At 37.6% G+C, this 18,711-nt stretch overlaps 1 protein-coding gene across 7 annotated transcripts in view; it reads left to right on the top strand.

Annotated features, from left to right (window-relative positions):
- Positions 1–1,078: 1,078 nt before the first annotated feature.
- LOC122073328 (phototropin-2-like) overlaps positions 1,079–18,711 on the top strand; it is a 54,921-nt gene continuing 37,288 nt past the window's right edge. For 2 of the 7 annotated variants that reach the window (XM_042637901.1, XM_042637897.1), the window contains exons 1-12: positions 1,089–1,419; positions 1,814–1,928; positions 2,036–2,579; positions 2,947–3,129; positions 5,437–5,528; positions 5,621–5,906; positions 6,797–7,013; positions 7,814–7,884; positions 15,723–15,829; positions 16,013–16,062; positions 16,172–16,276; positions 17,784–17,843. In XM_042637901.1, the coding sequence (XP_042493835.1) occupies positions 2,044–2,579; positions 2,947–3,129; positions 5,437–5,528; positions 5,621–5,906; positions 6,797–7,013; positions 7,814–7,884; positions 15,723–15,829; positions 16,013–16,062; positions 16,172–16,276; positions 17,784–17,843 (1,707 nt within the window). In that variant the 5' untranslated portion in view covers positions 1,089–1,419; positions 1,814–1,928; positions 2,036–2,043. Of the gene's footprint in view, positions 1,420–1,813; positions 1,929–2,035; positions 2,580–2,946; positions 3,130–5,436; positions 5,529–5,620; positions 5,907–6,796; positions 7,014–7,813; positions 7,885–15,722; positions 15,830–16,012; positions 16,063–16,171; positions 16,277–17,783; positions 17,844–18,711 lie in introns of all 7 variants that reach the window. The other 5 variants (XM_042637902.1, XM_042637903.1, XM_042637899.1 and 2 more) reach the window with 5 other exon arrangements.

Genomic DNA, 18,711 nt, shown 5'->3' with positions numbered 1-18,711 from the left:
CATATATATATATATATATTTGGTGAAAAAATTGACGATATTAAATGGGTCAAGCTTGGTTTCGGGATTTGGCTTTGTCCAAGCAAAAAATGTTTGTAATTTTATTTTTTCTAAGTAGACATTCCGGATGGTTATCAAGAGGGGTCATATGTTTTCATACGTTGAATGGTGATTTAGTAATTTTGATCATTGGATTAAAGAAAATGGTTTTAGATTTACTAGATGTTAAATTTTATATTCAAATTCAATCAAGAACCCTCCCCACTTGTATATTCGCACATCTTGTTATTCTTCAATTGTTCAAGTATTGACATCCACCCTCTTCGTAATCTTAAAATTTTCGATACTTCATTAAGGTCTAACTGTCCATAATATTCATAATATTTCAATCATATTTGACTTGCCATGTGACAGAACCAAGTGTATGTTTGGAGAGTATTCTCACAAAAAATTGTTTTGATCCTATATCAATCATATGAGGGGTTAATCCCATATCGATCATGAAAAATATTTTATAAGAATTGATATGATCTTGAGTTCTCTCACATTGTAAACCTATTTATGCGGTCAAGTTCTACCAAAGTTTGTATCAGAATTTCATTCACATAAATATTTCTTCCAAAACCCAAGCATGAGCATACTAATTTGTTAGTGCAAGATTCTAATCCTGAGCTGAGGTCTGCTACTTGATTCTTCTTCAGAACAATGATCTGCACCACACAGGTTAGAAACTAGTCTCTGGGAAAAAGGCTCTGATGCCAAAATTAGATTCAGAAAGTAAGGAAAGCTATATTGGTTTCCGTTCTTCCCAAGCTTTGGTATATCATAACCCAAAGTAGCATTGGGTTCATGTACATTTCAAGCCATGTCAGATTGGCTCCAATTTCATTTGTTTCATTTGTTTCACCAACAATTGGGGGTGGGTTCCCAATATCATTAGTGTCAAAAAGACTCAAAACTATTTAAAAAAAAAAAAAAAAAAAATCAACTTCAATATTGACTTTAAACAAAGCCACACCAAAAAAGGATAGAAGGTCGACGGCTATAAGTCGCCTGTACATGTTGACGTGTATCAACTGAATACCACGATTCGTTTTCGTGCTTCATGGTGATAGTTGAACATTATCTCCTCTCTACCTGTACTTCTTTCTCTACACAGAAAATTCGAGCATTAAATTGATGATCAAAGTAGTAAAGAAAATGATCAAACCGTTACTGAAAGCTGAAAGTTTCTAAACTAATCGAAGCAGTCACTGCACCAAGAGCTGTGTTAAGCTCTTTTTGCATGAAGAAGTTCGTTTAACCGTTACAAACGGAAGCAACTGCTCTGTTTCCAATGAAGCTTTGGTGAATCCAAGTTACGAGAGTAGCATCGGAACTTTGAACATTGAGAGAATTAACACTTCTGAATCTGAAACTGTGAGAATTCCTTCACTTTTTGCTATTCCTTCATGTACTTCTCGAACAATTTTTTTCATGTACTTCTCGAACAATTTTTTCTTTTATCGCAGCCATTTCGAATTTCTTGGTTCTAAGACTTTCTTTTAGTATTGTGTGAGATTGAATTGTGTTTCTTCAACTGAGATTTCTCTCAGTAGATGAAAATATTGGTCAATTTCTTTCTAGGATCCGAAAGGAAATTATTTTTCTAATAATCTGAATACTAGTGGATGAATTTCAGTAGAATCTTGTCACTTTTAAGGATTCAATGTTTGTTTTCAAAGCGTGATTGATATGATTTGAGCAGAATCAATGATTTTTAACGATAATTCTCATAGATTTTTATGTATTCTAATTCAATTATCTCCAACAGATACGATTATCTGATTTGGTTCAAGCAGGTGTACTTACTCGTTGGAGGCTTCTGTTCTCTGAAGAGTTCAAAATTTGAAGCTCAAGATCGACTGGTGCTTCTGATTTCATCTTCTGTAAGTTTTCTCTAGTCTTTCATCATTGGCAAATGATCCATCACTGGTACTAGAGACACAATATCCAATTGTAGTCTTTGAATCCATCAATTATGTTGAACAACCAGGTCAAACCATGGATGCAGAACTCCATAGTTCAAAGCAGATGCATGAGGGAGCAAAAAGGATTTCCTCTGACAGGGAAACTGCTCGTAAGTGGATGGCATTCGAGAGAGAGATGACTACAGAGGATGCCAAAGCAAAGCCGGATAGAAGTTCAGAGATAGACAATGGCCTCTTGGAGTCAAATAAACTGGGTGGACAGTCTAATCAGATTTTAAATGAAGCTTCCATTGCTGAAAGGGTAGCAGAATGGGGCTTGGTAGTCAAGCCAGAGTTAGGAACAAGTAATTCCAAATTAGTAGGAATAAGGTCATCTGGAGATGGAAGCAGAAATTCAAGGGAGAGATCAACAGAATCTGCAAGGTCATCTGGAGAATCAAATCCAAATTTCCCTCGGGTCTCACAAGAGCTGAAGGATGCATTGGCTTCACTACAGCAGACATTTGTTGTATCAGATGCTTCCAAACCGGACTGTCCTATAGTGTATGCAAGTGCTGGCTTTTTCACTATGACTGGTTATTCTACAAAGGAAGTCATTGGGAGGAACTGGTAAGGATTGCTTTATAGCATTTGTAGTTGAATGATAGTGCATATGAATTCTAACTGCAGACAAGACACAATTTAATGCAAAGAAGCCAAAAGGTTATTCAATTTCTTTGTGTAATTGGATAAAGAGTTTGTGAACCCAAGGGGGTAGCATAGTTGGTGAGCAATGAACTTAGTATAAGTCGTAAATTTGGACGTCTTAAGTTCGACTCACTAGACGCACCTTAAACCACTCACACGGGATATTTAGTGCTCTTCATTATTTTCAAAAAAAAAAAAAAAAAAGAAAAAAAGAAAAGAGATAAAAGAGTTTGTGAATTTTTTTTTCCAAATGGTTAATTTGATAGTGTTAAAACTCTTCCTTTCTTAGCCGCTTTCTTCAGGGACCTGACACTGACAAGAATGAAGTTGCAAGAATTAGAGAAGCTGTTAGAACAGGGAAAAGCTATTGTGGCAGGCTCTTGAATTACAAGAAGAATGCCACCCCTTTCTGGAATCTTCTCACCATCACACCAATAAAAGATGACAGTGGGAAGGTTATCAAATTTATAGGGTAAGTTATTTTCATTGATTCAGTATTATGTTACCCTTCTCTTCTGTTTTTTTCTTCTGTGACTTTTACCACTTAAATATTTTGATAATGTTAATAGAAAACCTCAAGACTTCTTAGAATGGATAGCTAGCTTTCTGAAACCTAAATTTGCATCTTCGGTTATGGAAAATAATCCTATCTGGCGGCCTTGTAGCAGTCACTTGTAAAAAGCTGGATTTTCCTTCAATATGTTGATTTCAGTAAAATTTTTTTTTTTTTGATAAATGATTTCAGTAATTCAGATGATAGTCAGATTCATGTTTTCTGGATTAAAAAGAAAAAAAAGAAAAACCGAGGTTCCTTGCACCAATGGTGGCAAAAACATCATTTGCAGTGAGTGCAGTGATGCAATGAGCTTTGGATGATTAAGAGCATATAGACACGCGATCCTCTCAACCATCTGACGCTCACTATATCACTGCAGAGAATAATCACTCCCAATGGTGTGGAGAAGAGTAGTTTCTATGCTCTTTCTGTCATTAATAATGTTGATTTGCATTAAGGAGGGATGGTTTTGACTTCATCAATAATGGGTGAGAATGTTCTGGTGATCAAAAAATCCAATCACATGATCACATCACTAAGAGACCCACCCTCCTTTTGCGACACCTTTATATATATATATATATATATATATAAACACACACACAGAAATATCCATTGAATTCGAATGTTGAGAAGCATCTAGGCACGCTTACAGATTTTCTTTTGATACAAGTAATAGGTGTTCATGTAGATAAAATAAGACTGATATGGGGAAAATAACCCCATCTGGGAGCGTGATTTGTATCAGTGTTCCCATATATCTATTTGAAAAGGCATTTTTACCCCTTATTCTGAGAAATGAGAGAGAGAGAGAGACGCACAAAGGGAGCGATGCAGAGAGCCACTTCCCAACTGTTTTCTACTTGATGGCAGCGGATCCCTTGCTCCAATGATAACTTTTTTGGTGGGGAATGGGGATGGGTTAAAACCCGAAACTGGGGGATATGAATCAGTCCTGGGATCCGATTGGAGGATTGAAATCAATCAGGGTCGGTCAAAATATGCCTTACCCCTAGATTTAGAATCGGGGAAGGGGATTGACGGAGCTGGCTTGGCCAGATTCAGAATCGGGATCGGCCTCGTCGGTGTTAAGTGTGTAACCACCACAGTGGTAGCAAGGCTGGGGAAGCACTTATCTATAGCGGTTAGCGGTTTGCTGCAGGAGTTTTGCCTTTGGCACGGGTTTTTCATTTCGTTTCTGCGTACGGTTAAAAAAGCCTAAAAGCTGCGCGAAGAGAATAGGACTCCAGAATACCGACATGGAAGTTGGAATAACAGTTACTCTCCTCACTCATTTGGGCAGAGCTCTATCACTTGCCCACTGCCTTCTTCAGGACAAACAAAAGCAAAAGAGAAATGGAATCATAAGAGACACTTGCCATCTCTGCTGTTGTTAATTGTTATGGTTTGATCGTGAAGTCGTAACAAGGATCGTTGTCCGTTGAAGATTCTGGCATTATGTTTCTTCTTGACACCCGATAGCTGATGGTCGGGAGCGGAGTGTATCTGGGTATCCACATGAGACTGGGGAGCCGATTGATATCTGTATCTTAGCGGGACCTAGGGTTTCGGAATGCATATAGTCCTGATAATGGTGGGTTCGAGTGAGGAATGAACTGTCGTTCAAACTGACACCGACCATGGCTGGAATGAAAGATAAACTCTTCATTGCGGAGTTTGTACGGTGGCGGCGTTGTAGTTCTATCTTCTATGTGACCTCTGCTATCGTTGCTCCAGAACCGATAAGGTCCTATTCTTTCAACGGACGGAACCAACAACGGCTGGAGATGAATTCCTGAGTTGTCCACCCTCACTGTTCAACAGTTTCCAAATTTCCGAGCTATAGTATTTCAACTGTTTAATCTGAAATTGCCTCCCCCCCTTTACATTTCGGTTCATTGAATTTTCATTTAGTTGAAATAACTTAACCCAGCTTTTTTTTTTTTTTTTTTTTTTTTTTTTTTTTTTTTTTTTTTTTATTATTTTTTTTTTATCTTTTCCATATGGTTGAATTTTCATTTAGTTGAAATAACGGTTACTCTCCTCACGTATCTGGTTTTAGAATTTGCCTTGTTTTGACATCTCTCAAACTAAATGCATTTATGCTGTTGTGATCGACAGTTTTTAGTATGCAATAATGCAAGTATCCTCCTTCTGTCTGTTTTGTTGAAACTCCTGTCTTTTTCTCCTGAATTGCGCAAACCACTTGAATTATTCCTGCAGGATGCAGGTTGAGGTCAGCAAATACACTGAAGGCTTGAATGAAAAGGTTTTGCGACCAAATGGCTTGCCTAAGTCACTGATCCGCTATGATGGTTAGAACACATATCTAATGTAGTCTTTTGACAATGACCACAATTGCTTATCTTTGTCCCTAATGTGATGTTATTTTGTTTCCGGATGTCAGCACGCCAGAAGGAGACGGCCTTAGGTTCCATCACAGAGGTTGTCCAGACTGTGAAGCACCCACAAGCTCATATTCATGCCACAGATCATGAGACCCTTGGCAAGCCTGAGGAGCCAGAGAAATTTAACCTTGATTATTCTCTTCCAAAATTGTTGGAAGCAGAGAACCTCTTCACACTGGATGAACGGACTTCTCACGTGGATGCCCGGAGTGATGTGTCTAGAAAGAAATCTTGTCAAGATGCTAGAAACAAATCTCGGAAATCAGGACGAATTTCCTTGATGGGGTGAGTACCGTGAGTTCTGATTCAATTTTCCATATAGTTGTGGTAGGTTGAAAAAGAAAATATGAAGAAGAAATAAATGACATTCCGGTTCTCCTTTTTTGAATTATACTTTGTATGATATTTTCTCTAGATCTTTATTTGATATTAATCATATTATGCTTTAAAACTTCGATCCTATAGATCTTGTTTAGATTTTATACTAAGTGACGCTCATATGCTGTAATTGCAGTTGTCCTTTTGGCCTCTTTTGGGATGCAAGGTGGCTGTTTTTTTTTTTTGTTTAATTTAAATTTTACGAACTTTTGTAACCAGCTGAGATATAATTTTATGGTAGTCTCCAATAATTAATTCTATTACTTAAAACACCTTCTCTGATTTGGCTGATCATGTTACTAATTTTTCAGCCCAAATTCAACAACTCTCTTAAATACATGTGGAATACCTTTTCCTTGATCAAAATTTACCAGAATTTAAAATCCAGAAAGAAACCACCCAAAATAAACCTGATTAGACCAGTAATCTTAACCACATACATTAGCATCGTGGCCCTGTTAATGCCCATAAAGAGCCAGAAACCTTTGGAAATCCTGAAACCAGAAAGCAGATCAAGAGGACTCTTATAAATGACAAGTTGGTCTTCAACTGAAATTTGGTGAATTGTAGAGCAGCAGGACTTTCATTTGCATTAGTGTAAGACTTTAACTTTTTCTAAAGTAGGTTCTAATGGTTAACATAAGCGTAAAAATTATTGTGTCAATTATTTGTGTAAATGTATATTTCTACATACAAATTATTATGTCAATTATTTGTGTAAATGTATATTTCTATCTCTTTATTTTGGCTGCCTTTTTGAAGATGATTTGATGCAAGATTTGAATCCATAATTACAGGTTTAAGGGACGGTCTCTGAGCTTAGGAGAGAGGCATGATCCTTTGCCCATTATTGAGCCAGAAGTGCTGATGACCAAAGATGTGCAACGAACTGACAGTTGGGATCGTGTGGAAAGAGAAAGGGATATACGCCAAGGAATTGACTTAGCCACAACATTGGAACGCATTGAAAAAAATTTTGTGATCACAGATCCTAGACTTCCTGATAACCCAATTGTAAGTGTTGAGGTTTAGAAAGCATTTTTTTTTTTTTCTTTTGGCTGGCTTTTGCTATATTACTTTATACTTTGATGTGCCATTTTACAGTTTTTTAGTTCCATACTTTCTATGTCCATTTAATTTTTTCAGTGTGCGCTTACCTTTCGTTATCTTCTCTGCCTTTAGTTTTTTGAAATTTTCATTGAACTTCCCCCACCCCCATACTCTGCCGAGTGGATCAGGGTTAAATTCAAGGGTTAATTGCAGGTTTACCAGAACCTGTAATGGATCCAAGGTTAAAAATTTTGGATTTCGGTGGAATTTTGACCCCTGCTGAAATCAAAATATTTTTTTGAATTTCCCATGTAATTATTTAAGTTTTGATTGCCATTTCGTTTTGACCCTTGTAAAAACTGAAATATTTTGCTTGAATTTTGACATTTTGGTCAAAATTTCAAACCATAAATTGGACGTGAGCCATTACTCTTTCTATTTTGTTCCCTTTGTCCCACAAGCATACAATGATGGAGAGTATTTGGCTTTGGAAGTTCTAGTTGTGCATATGCATGCAAGATCAGCTTGAGTTGTAGGAAGGAAAAAGCTTGATTTGTCATAAGGATGGATCTATATGTATCATCTATCTACTTTTGATATGGACACTTATAATCATATGAACTTCACTTTAATTTTTGGATGATACTGTGTCCATTTATCATGAATTACATTGTTGGATCTGATATATATGACATGCATTTGAAACTTTTGTGTTTTTCCAATTGTTCCCCCAAAATGGATCAACATGGTGCTATGTTGTGCAGATATTTGCGTCTGATAGCTTTCTTGAGTTGACAGAATATACTAGGGAGGAAATCCTTGGAAGAAACTGCCGGTATGAGATTTTCCTCATGTCGTTGGCTATAGTAGGAAACATTATTTGTTAGTATGGGATGGGAAAATCTTAACTCTATGTGTTTAATTTTCAATAGGATTTGTTTATCTTTCATGCACACATATGCTTGGAAATAGACGTCATAAATAAGTACAAGTTTTGGAAGGCAGAACCATGTATGATATGGAGAATTTCCATTCCCATGTCATTTCTATACATGAAGAGGTATTTTAGGCAAGTTTCAAAGTTTCGGTTGACCTGGCTCGAAACCAAAATATTTCACAAAACCTTGAGATTTCGACCGAAACCTAGGTTTGGTTGCTGGTTTCGATTGATGGTTTTGAGGCTCAAATTTCCAAATTAAGTTCTGAAACTTCTAAGGAATCCCTATTTTAGGCTCTTTAAACATAGCAGAACCCTTGGATTGTGGAAAAAACACCCAAAATGGTTGTTTGGCTTCGGACCCTAGGTTGGTGTACGCTACTGTATATATTCTTTAGCAGAACACATAATTCAATTAATACAACTAAAATATGCATTATGAGTGAATAAACATAGAATTATAAGCCATTTCATAAATATCAAATGTTATACATGGCTCATTACAAACTTTTTGAAGATTGAAGACAAGCAAGTTTACATTGGACCCCTCCGCTCGTCCTAGATTCCTAATACTACATCAAGTTCTGAGCAGGATCAAACTCACTATCAGATTGTTATTGCTAATTTGCTACTTCCGGAGCAAGTTATCCTCCAATTTGTATCACAAATTCTGGCCATGTTATAATGATGGAGAACCCTTAGGGAAGAAAGGGGAAATCAGAGTAGAGGGGGAAAAAGGAGAAGCACACACTTCACTAGTGCACAAATTCAACATATTCATTCAATAATCAAAATCACTCTCTAAATCTTCAATCGATTATAGCTAATATATAGGAAAATAGGAACATGAAATTAGAAACTTAACTGAAATGAAAACTAGCCTAAACTAGGAAACAACTATAAAAAGGAAACCAAAGCAAGGAAATAAATCCTACTCCTACGTTTAAGTCTGGAAAATAAAAGCATGAAATAAAATACTAAATAAACTACTAATTTTATTTCCAACCCTTGTTGGACCAAAACCCTAGGCTGGACCGGTTCTTCTTTGCTCTTGGTTTCCAAAGCCGGTCATGCTGGTCTAACTAAGAAAGGACAGCTGTATCTGCATCAACTCTCCTCCTCTGAAAAGAACTCGACTCCGTCGAGTTAGGGAAAGGACCGAGGAGACCGTCTGAAGGAATACGCTGAATGAGGAACAAGCCCACCATCTTCTTGAGCTTAATTTCAGTGAGATCTTTGGCAGGATGAAACTTCATAGTTTTGTTGGCATGCTTGAAGGCATAGGTATTGGCATAGCCACAATGCTGTACTTTCTTATCAAACAACCAAGGTCGACCAAGAAGGATATGGCACACCTTCAGAGGGAGGACATCACATTGAACTGTATCCTTAAATCCACCAATAGAATATGTGACTAAGCACTTATCTGTGATTTTGAGATTAGTGTTGTTCACCCAAGCAACCTTATAAGGATTAGGATGTGGTTTTGTATTCAATCCCAGCTTACGAACAACGTCTTCAGAGACAACATTAGTGCAATTGCCTCCATCAATGACCAAGGTTAGCAACTGATCATTGCACTTCACACGAGTCTGAAAAATACTACTGCGGCGCTAATCTTCATTTTCGGTGGCCTTCTGAGTGGTTAACACATGACGAATGACATAAAAAGGATGTTGGTCTTCGTCACTGAGAGTGTCATTGACTTCACCTATTGCACGCTCCTCTCAAATCAACTGTGTCAGAACCAAGTTGCTCTTCGGGAATATATGGTATAGAGAATCCTTATCAATAAAAGCAACCAAACGGTTGGGACATTGAGCACTGGTATGCCCAAATCCATGGCATGAGTAGCACCGAACTGTAACTTTTGAAGAATCAGAAGGTTTATCTGAACCACGCCAAGGGGGTGAGTATGGGCGAATAGGCCGTGAAGATAGGTGGAGAATACGGCCGACTAGATCGTGAAGAGGCCATAGATGTAGCACTAGCCTGTGGTTTGCTAGATGACCTCTCTTGGGTAGGAGGCTGTTGCTAAACGGAACTAGTACCTCGAGAAAAAGTATCTGCAAAATTTCTTCGGTTGTATGGGCGTTTCAGACTTTCCTCAACCTGATATGCTACTTGTACGACGTCTTCCATGGTAGGCAATCGACTAGATGCAAGGGAAGCACTAAGTTGAGGGTGCAAACCATTGTGAAATTGTGCCACTAATACTTCTTCATCCCACTCAAAGTCAGAACGAGTGGCCAAATAATAAAATCTAGCAACATACTCTTCAAAGGTCAAATTCTCTTGTTTCAACTGTGCAAACCTGAGATGCATGCGTTGCTTGTAATCAGAAGGCAAGAATCGCCGATTCATGACTTCATACATTTCAGCCCAAGTAGTGACCAAACCAATGCCTCGGGTTCGGTTCTGTTGTTGTTGCTTGATCCACTAGACTCGGGCCGTGCCTTTCAGTTTGGCCTCTGCAAATAGGATCTTTCGAGCCTCAGTCATCCTGTACCATCTGAAGAATGTATCTAAGCTATGAATCCAGTTAAGGTACAATTCTAGATTATTGTCTCCATAAAAATCAAGGACATCCAATTTTACTGCTCTTTCTGCTTCATCATTATGTCTACCAGTCCCATATGGTGGTGGAGGTGGTGGTGGTGGTGTATGATGTGGTGGTGGTGGTAGTGTTACTGACGGATCCTGTGGAGTGGTGTTGGAAGAATCCCCAGATTAAATGGGACTCTTTCCTTTATCTGCTGCCACCAAACGATCAATAGAAACTTGCATGGATCCCATGGAAACTTGCATAGATTCCACCATTGTTTTTAGGGACGTGACCATGTTAGTGAGGGCATCAAATTTTGTATCAGTTTCTCCTCTATAAGAATTCAGCTGTTGAACAACTTCACTATTGGCTACCATGGTGATGATTAACAAAATAACACTCAATGAATAATGGTAGAATAGTAAATAACTGGAGGCTTAAAGGGCAGGGGCAGAATAGTAAATAATTTTTTTTTAGCAAAATTGTAATTTTATTTTGGAAGTTCAAATGAAACCACAAAAGGGTGTGTCACGTCACGTGTGGGACAGGGGTTTAATTGGAAATAAAAAAAATATGGGACAAAAAGGGGAATAATGGAAGAAAGGGAGGGGTATTTTTGGCAAGTCAGAAGAATTTAAAATAAAAAGAAGGAAGAAAAATAAGATCGTGGGTTGGGGGCTTCACGGACAAAGGGGAGGAGGGGATCTCTTACTCAGAGATGGAATCAACACCAGCAGGGGTCGCTTCCAACGATGGGAACAACGGCTTACGAGAAGGCTGAAGCAAGATTTCAGGTTGGCAGGATGTTTGAGCATAACAGGCGGTGATGGAGGAAATCCGGAATAGGTATGTTCCCGTCTTCTTGCTTCTTCTTCTTCTTCTTCTTTTCTTCTCTGCTCCTTTTCTTTTGTTCTTCTTCGTCGACTCTCTCTCCTTGCTGCTCTTTTTTTTTTTTTTTTTGTTCTCAGTATCGGTGGAAACCAACATAGAGAATGGGAAGGAAGAAGAAAGATGGGGAAGGAATAGGATCCTTCGGCTCTGATACCAAGTTGATGGAGAACCCTTAGGGAAGAAAGGGGAAATCAGAGTAGAGAGGGGGAAAAAGGAGAAGCACACACTTCACTAGTGCACAAACTCAACATATTCATTCAATAATCAAAATCACTCTCTAAATCTTCAATCGATTACAGCCAATATATAGGAAAATAGGAACATGAAATTAGAAACTTAACTGAAATGGAAACTAGCCTAAAATAGGAAACAACTATAAAAAGGAAACCAAAGTAAGGAAATAAATCCTACTCCTACGTTCAAGTTTGGAAAATAAAAGCATGAAATAAAATACTAAGTAAACTACTAATTTTATTTTCAACCCTTGTTGGACCAAAACCCTGGTTTGGACCGGTTCTTCTTTGCTCTTGGCTTCCAAAGCCGGTCATGCTGGTCCAACCAAGAAAGGGCAACCATATCTGCATCACATAATATGCTAGAAGAAACACCCAAAGTCCTCCACAAGAGCCTTATAGATGTCATAGTCAACAAATTGGAGATGTGGAGTATAGATCTCTGAACTATAAATAACTCAATTGAGAGCCACTGTAACTGAATGGTGGATGTGGAGTTGGCGTCGTCATGTATGGTTAGGAGGCTGGGTATGAGAAGGTGCTTCCCACAAATGATGACCCATCGTGTGATTGACCGTCAATCTCAAGAGGGTAATGAAGAAAAAGAGCTATATTGCCCATAGCCACCATACCCACTGATATACCTAAAAGTAACTTGCCAATGGACGATTGACACGTGGTTGGAAGACAACCATTGGCAATCAACCCGGATGGAAATTGAAGGAACCTACAAGGAAAGAAATCGCCTCAGATCGTGGAATCGCTTAGAGATTCCACCTTCCCCTCTTGGCAGACTTAAACTCAGACTCAATATCTCCGAATGTGGAAACTAAGGTATTCCACTTATGGAAAGGACTTACCACACCTAAACAAGGAAACCCATTGTGGGATGAACTATAAACCAATCAACTTGCCACCTTGGGGAGTAAGTAACTGCCTTCCAGTGGAACTTTACCCTAGCCCGCACTATTAATAGAGGGAGGGTCCCAAGGTTTGGGCACCTCACTGGTTTGCTCACTGTTGCTCTCTCCTCATCACGTTTATACTACTGATGTAAAGAAGACTGACTTGGGTGTTGGAGAGTCCCTGGAGCCTGCTCCGGGCCTCTCTTGACCAAATCTACTTGTGTAGGATGTAGGTATCAATCACTGGTCAGTTTTCTGATCTAACACCCACCATATCCAGTGTAGTCAGAGTTGGTGCTCTTTATGGCAAAGGATGTTGCACGCCAATACGCCATTCCCCATGTACACTACTTTCCTCTAAACTCAGGCCTTTGTGAGTGGCAGTCAAGCTTGTAACATCGATATCCATGCTATCATCCTCATATGGTTTGAATTGGCGGCATATGCCTCTTGAGTATCCTGCACATGTGGGGGCACGTGCACTATGGTCATTATCCTGTGTGGCATGATCGAATTGACTCTCGCTTGTGAATAGGATGGGCTCTGGCTTCGTCGGTTAGAAATAGGCGTCTGACCTTGGCTTGGGATTTTCCCCTTGTTTCTCCCCCTCTCTAGTTTTGGTGTTCGCCTTTTTGGGTTGATTATAATTTTTCCCTCCCTTGGAGTTTGTTATATTCTTCTTGATAGTTGTTTTGCCCCCCTTCCCTTGTTTTTCTTTGTTGTCCTTTGCCTTTAGGTAACCGTTGAGGTTTTTGTTTTGTTCTCTTTTTTTCTTTAATATATTTTCATTCATCTAAAAAAAAAAAAAAAAAAAAACCCTAAGTTACCAAAAATAATATGGAATGAGACATTAATCATCATCTTCAGTTGTAAATACAGAAACAAGACTTTCAGAAATTTTAAAGATTTTCATAACAAAACAGAATATTTTTTTTCCTATTTCACCGATTTTTCTGTAATATTTTAAAATCTAAAATCTAAAATAATTAATTCTGGACAGGAAAAAAACTCCATGAGGCTGTAGAGGGCCAATGGTATCTATCATATATAAAATTGAGTTCCAACAACTAAGTATTAACCCTATTTTTCTTCCTGGATAATTTTAGAAGTATTTAAAAAAAGAAAATTAAGCTGATTCCGTGAAGTTGTAGACCGATCTACGATGTCTAACATATAAAAATTTGAAAGACCACTAGTATTTACCTTTTTTTTTTTGGGGGGGGGGGGAAATATAATATACCTTCAACTTTGAAGCTTGTAAAAATCTTCTGAAATGTAGCTAAACGTTGCTGTAAATGCGTTCCAGTTTTGGTCAGCACCTTGTTCCACAAAGATATGGGAGTGATTTGGCTAAAAATCACAAAAACAATCAGATTTTCTAGCCCTTTGGAGCTGATATGCTCTAAAAGGGTTGAAATTTCAATCAAAACTTTACATTTTATGTTATGGCATTGTATCGTTTTGGTCAAAACAATACTAGAACCCGATATCTTATCGCAATTGCACCGAAATTGCGAAATTTGATCGAAATATTTCACATTTCAGGCAAGGTTCAAAATATCGGGTTTCGACCCCTGGGGAGACCGAAATTTCGGTCAAATTCTGGGAAATTTCGAAGAAATTAGAGAATTTTTTCCGATTAGTGGAAACTTTGGTTTTCACCCCCAAAATGTGTTTTTTTTTTTTTTTTTGCCTATTTTTTGTGTACGTCCTATTTTAGACATTTCTAACCCATTCATATAATTAGTTTCATGGAAAAAACAACTAAAGTCTTACTTGTGGTGTGAACTAAAGTTTGCTAATGTACGTTGAGTCGTTGATTGAAACTATATTGCATAACTACATATATAAGTTACTAACTAAAAATGTGAAAACATGATTAAAATTTTAAAACAAACAAAACATAATGCAAAGGATCTAAAATAAATAATAATAATACAAAATTATGAGTTATCTCTCAAGTCTCAACAGTCAACTAACTCAATACTCAACACTCAAAAGTCAATTCCAAGTAGAGTGTCTTAAGCGGTTCTAGTCCACGAGCTGCGTACCAGTGCAGATGTTGTAGCCGCTATGCACCACATTTGAATCCCATGACATGTTTTGGGCCTAATTGTTTTGGTAGTCCGTCACTGCCCATCTATAAGATGCCTCATCAACATCAGCTAGGTATCCCAACCTAGTAAATGACTGTCACAGTGATAGGATGTGGATGTGGCACACAAGGTTGGGATGGATACCCAAAGATACTGTCAACAAAAGATGACCCACCGCTTGAACTACCCTCCTGTCTAAATGATGTAGAAGATCCACCATACTATCCATACCCATCACAATATCCAAATGAACCGGTGCTCTCGAAGGATGGTCCACCGGCATATACACCATACGATGGATACCTTTTTGGTCCAAGCTCATTTTCTTAGGTAGATTTGCTATGAATGTGCAAGATCCAAGCTTAGAATGAAGATTTGATGACACAAGGGTAAAATCTTGAGTGTTTTTCCAAGTTTCCGACTTCGCAAAGAAGAAATATGGGGTGAGGGTCGAAATTTTGAAATAAAAAGACTTGGTTTCCCATTTAAGAAGGTTTTATAAAGGCTTGTTTAACCTAAAGGGTTGAACCCATTGGTCTACTCGAAATTTCCCAAATTTCAGTCGATACCTGTTGAAACTAGTGGCTTTTAAAAGTCACATGCTATATGGTATTGGATTCCTGGGATACCGTCAAAATTTTGTCCTGGGATACCGTCAAAATGTGGGAAATTTTGACGGTATCGGTCGAAACCTTGAACCATGATTCCAGGTATTGCACCTAGTTTCGTTTCAATATGTGTCGAAACAGAAAATTTTCGCGAAATTTCGATAAAACCCATCAAAATCTTGAACATTGATTTTAGGTTGGAAGTTGATACCTATGCCTAATATATGTACACTGCCATCATTCTCCTGGTGCAATGGATAGGTAGTATGGACTGCATGGAGTTGGTTACTGTTAGTCCTATATTTGTGCTGGTCTTATTAGGCCCTAAAAGTTCACTTTAGTCTGGTATCTCCAACTGACACACTGATAGCTTTTCTATAATTTTATGCTTTTTGTGTTTTGAGCCTCGTCTTTGCAATATTGTCCTATATTCATCCTTAAGCTTCGTGTGCATGTAGGTTTCTTCAAGGACCTGAAACAGATCAAGGAACTGTCTCCAAAATAAGAGATGCTATAAGAGAGCAGAAAGAAATTACTGTTCAGCTGATTAACTACACCAAGAGTGGTAAGCAAAGCTAGAAATTGTCATGTTACAACTCCATTGTAAATGACATTGTGCCCATGCAAGATTAACAGATTACAAGAATATATTCTCCTTGCGATGTATTTTTTAATCATTACTTTTTTCATAATTTGTCTCACATTTATTCTTGTTATGTGCTCTACCAATGAAACATTGGATTTACAGGGAAAAAATTTTGGAATTTATTCCACCTGCAACCTATGCGTGATCAAAAGGTGACTGATATCTTTAGTCCAGATTCTTGTCTTATTCCCTCATTAGCACTGCCTCACTTATGATGCAGCATTTCTTTATACTTTGCTGACAGAAATAGAATTTTTATAGGGTGAGCTTCAATACTTCATTGGTGTGCAATTAGATGGAAGTGATCATGTTGAACCCCTTCGGAATCGCCTTTCAGAGTCGACAGAAATGCAAAGTGCTAAGTTGGTATGCACTTTTGTTTTGCTTATCCGACAATATATATATATATATATATATATATTTTTTGCAACTGGTAACAAGAAACTTCTATAAAAGGGTTGTAAAGCTTTACACAGACAAGGTGAGTAGCATTTCTCTTATACTTATGTACAAAGAAGAAGGGAAGAAGTTCGGTTTATTGATGTTCATGATCCCTAAAAAATGAACGCATTCTTGCTGTCAAAAAACTGCTTTAGCCACCTTTGGAGTTCTTTTAAAATTAATGACAATCCACAAGTATTCTATGTAACTGAGAGATGTCATTGAAGGTTCTTCTACTATGTTCCCTCGAAATCCCCGTACAGATGGCAAATGGGAACAACTTCCGGAAAATTCTCTCACAAACTGCAAATGCAGTTTTAGGTGTTTCTCATCAGTCCACACCATCCCAACAAAGCATAAAACTTTTACTTCAAACTGTTCATGCCTCCTTACATTGGATAAAAAATTTGCTCTTGTTTTACTCTTCCTCATATTGGCCAATTAGAATCGAAAATCTTCAGGTGGTCCTCCATAAGCATTGTGATGAATAGACCTCGTTCATGTCTGGTTAAGCTAATCCTTCCGCTGTCCTGGCTTGCCACAGTTTGAATTTATGTTCAACTTGAACTTTCCTGCTAAAGGTATAACCCCCTTAGCATCTCAGCATTATTCTTTGCCACTGCTCTAGTATAAAACTGTGAGTTTGAGATTATGCTTTCAAGGAGTGGAGAAATGGCAGGAACAAATAAAATTTCCAATATTGATACGCTATCTGAGATTTAGCTCTGAGTCTGTCAGATTGAGGACGTTATGTCTTTTATGAGAACTATCATTTCTTTCCTTCTAAGTTTCCCAGGAAATGAAGAAAGGAGTTAACATTTTCAGCACCTTCAGCTTTGACTTGCTATTTCACATACTGCACCAGCTGAAAATTCTTTAGGAGAACATCAACTTTACCGTAATCCTAGTATCATATAAAGATGAGATCCAGGTCCAGGTTTTAGTGGGTAGATGATAGATCGGTTTAAATTTCTGTATTCTGTCCACTTTTCACGAGTATAAATTTCCGAAACTTTTAAGGTTTGCATTATCTTTTTTCTTTTAATTGTTTACAACTTTACAGTATATGTTTTCTTTATACTAATGGAAATTATTTATATGTTCATAAAAAAATATGAATGTCTGTAAAATGATAGTGATATAACTAGAAAACACAAGAATTCCATAAATTTCCATGCTGTACATGGATGTGCATGTCACATGTCAGTACATATCACAAGCTAGTGTACTCCAAGTACTATTACATATAGTTTACCAAAAAAAAGAAAAAGGTACTATTACATATATGGGAGTAACAGCAAATCTTGAAAAAGTTTTGATCTAGTTTTCTTTCATGGTCCTTTTCCTACAAAATTGTCAGAATTACAGCCTAAATGGTATTCATCATACTCTATGATTTTCATTACTTCGACATTTGTTTTTATCTTTCCAGGTGAAAGTGACTGCAGAAAATGTTGATGAAGCTGTTCGAGAGCTCCCAGATGCCAACTTGGTAAGGTACACTTTTGCCACTGTGATGTGTTTGTAGACTACAGTGACCTAACTGATGTCGTTATCATTGTTTAAGAACCTCCATTATGCTTATGTTGTAGTTGTTTGAATGTACCATTTCCAATATTTTATGGCTTTATTTTTCTGAACTGTTTCATATAAATGAACTTGTGCCAATATTAAGATGAAAAATGACACTGGTAAAGCCACCAGAATAGTGTTATGTATTTTTTCCCCCTGATGGTTGAAGCAGAAACATTATCACTATGTTTGAGGAAGATATTTTCTTTTGTGTTTATGTGCATAAAAGATGCCTGTAACATCTCTGGACATAGAAGTATAGAGCTACTTGTGAATTAAAGAGAAGTTCTGGATCATATATGATTATATACTTAGGAGATTTCATCAAGAGGGAAAAGAAATTTCTAAAGTCAGATTAGTCCGTTCAATTACTTAAGCTTCAATGAGTTCGTAGATATACTTTTCCAAAACTTGATACAACTCCATGTTCCTAAATGTATTTGGTAAATCTTTTTGAAATCCTCTTGGGATAATTGAAAGCTGTGAGGATGTCAACATGTTCTTGGGCTGTCCTGTTATAGGCTTGATGAGGCTTACATATAGGCCCAATGGACAATGACTTTAGGCCTCATTTTTGGTCCATTTTAAAGCTCCATAGAAGGCTCAAATCCAGGACAGTGAAGCTGGAATAGTTCTGAAAAAGAGTATCGATCTAGTTTCTTTTCATGCCCCTTGTGCTCTCATCATTATTATGGTCATTTCTCATTATAATCGTGTTAATTTCTTATGCATTAAGTAATGTAGGACTAGGTTTGACAAGCCAAACTAGACCCAAACAACAGAATCTT

Source organism: Macadamia integrifolia, chromosome 3 (assembly GCF_013358625.1).
Source record: "Macadamia integrifolia cultivar HAES 741 chromosome 3, SCU_Mint_v3, whole genome shotgun sequence".
Classification (NCBI taxonomy): domain Eukaryota; kingdom Viridiplantae; phylum Streptophyta; class Magnoliopsida; order Proteales; family Proteaceae; genus Macadamia; species Macadamia integrifolia.
The sequence above is the reverse complement of the archived record's forward strand: the minus strand, read 5'-3'. Positions and strand labels throughout refer to the sequence as shown.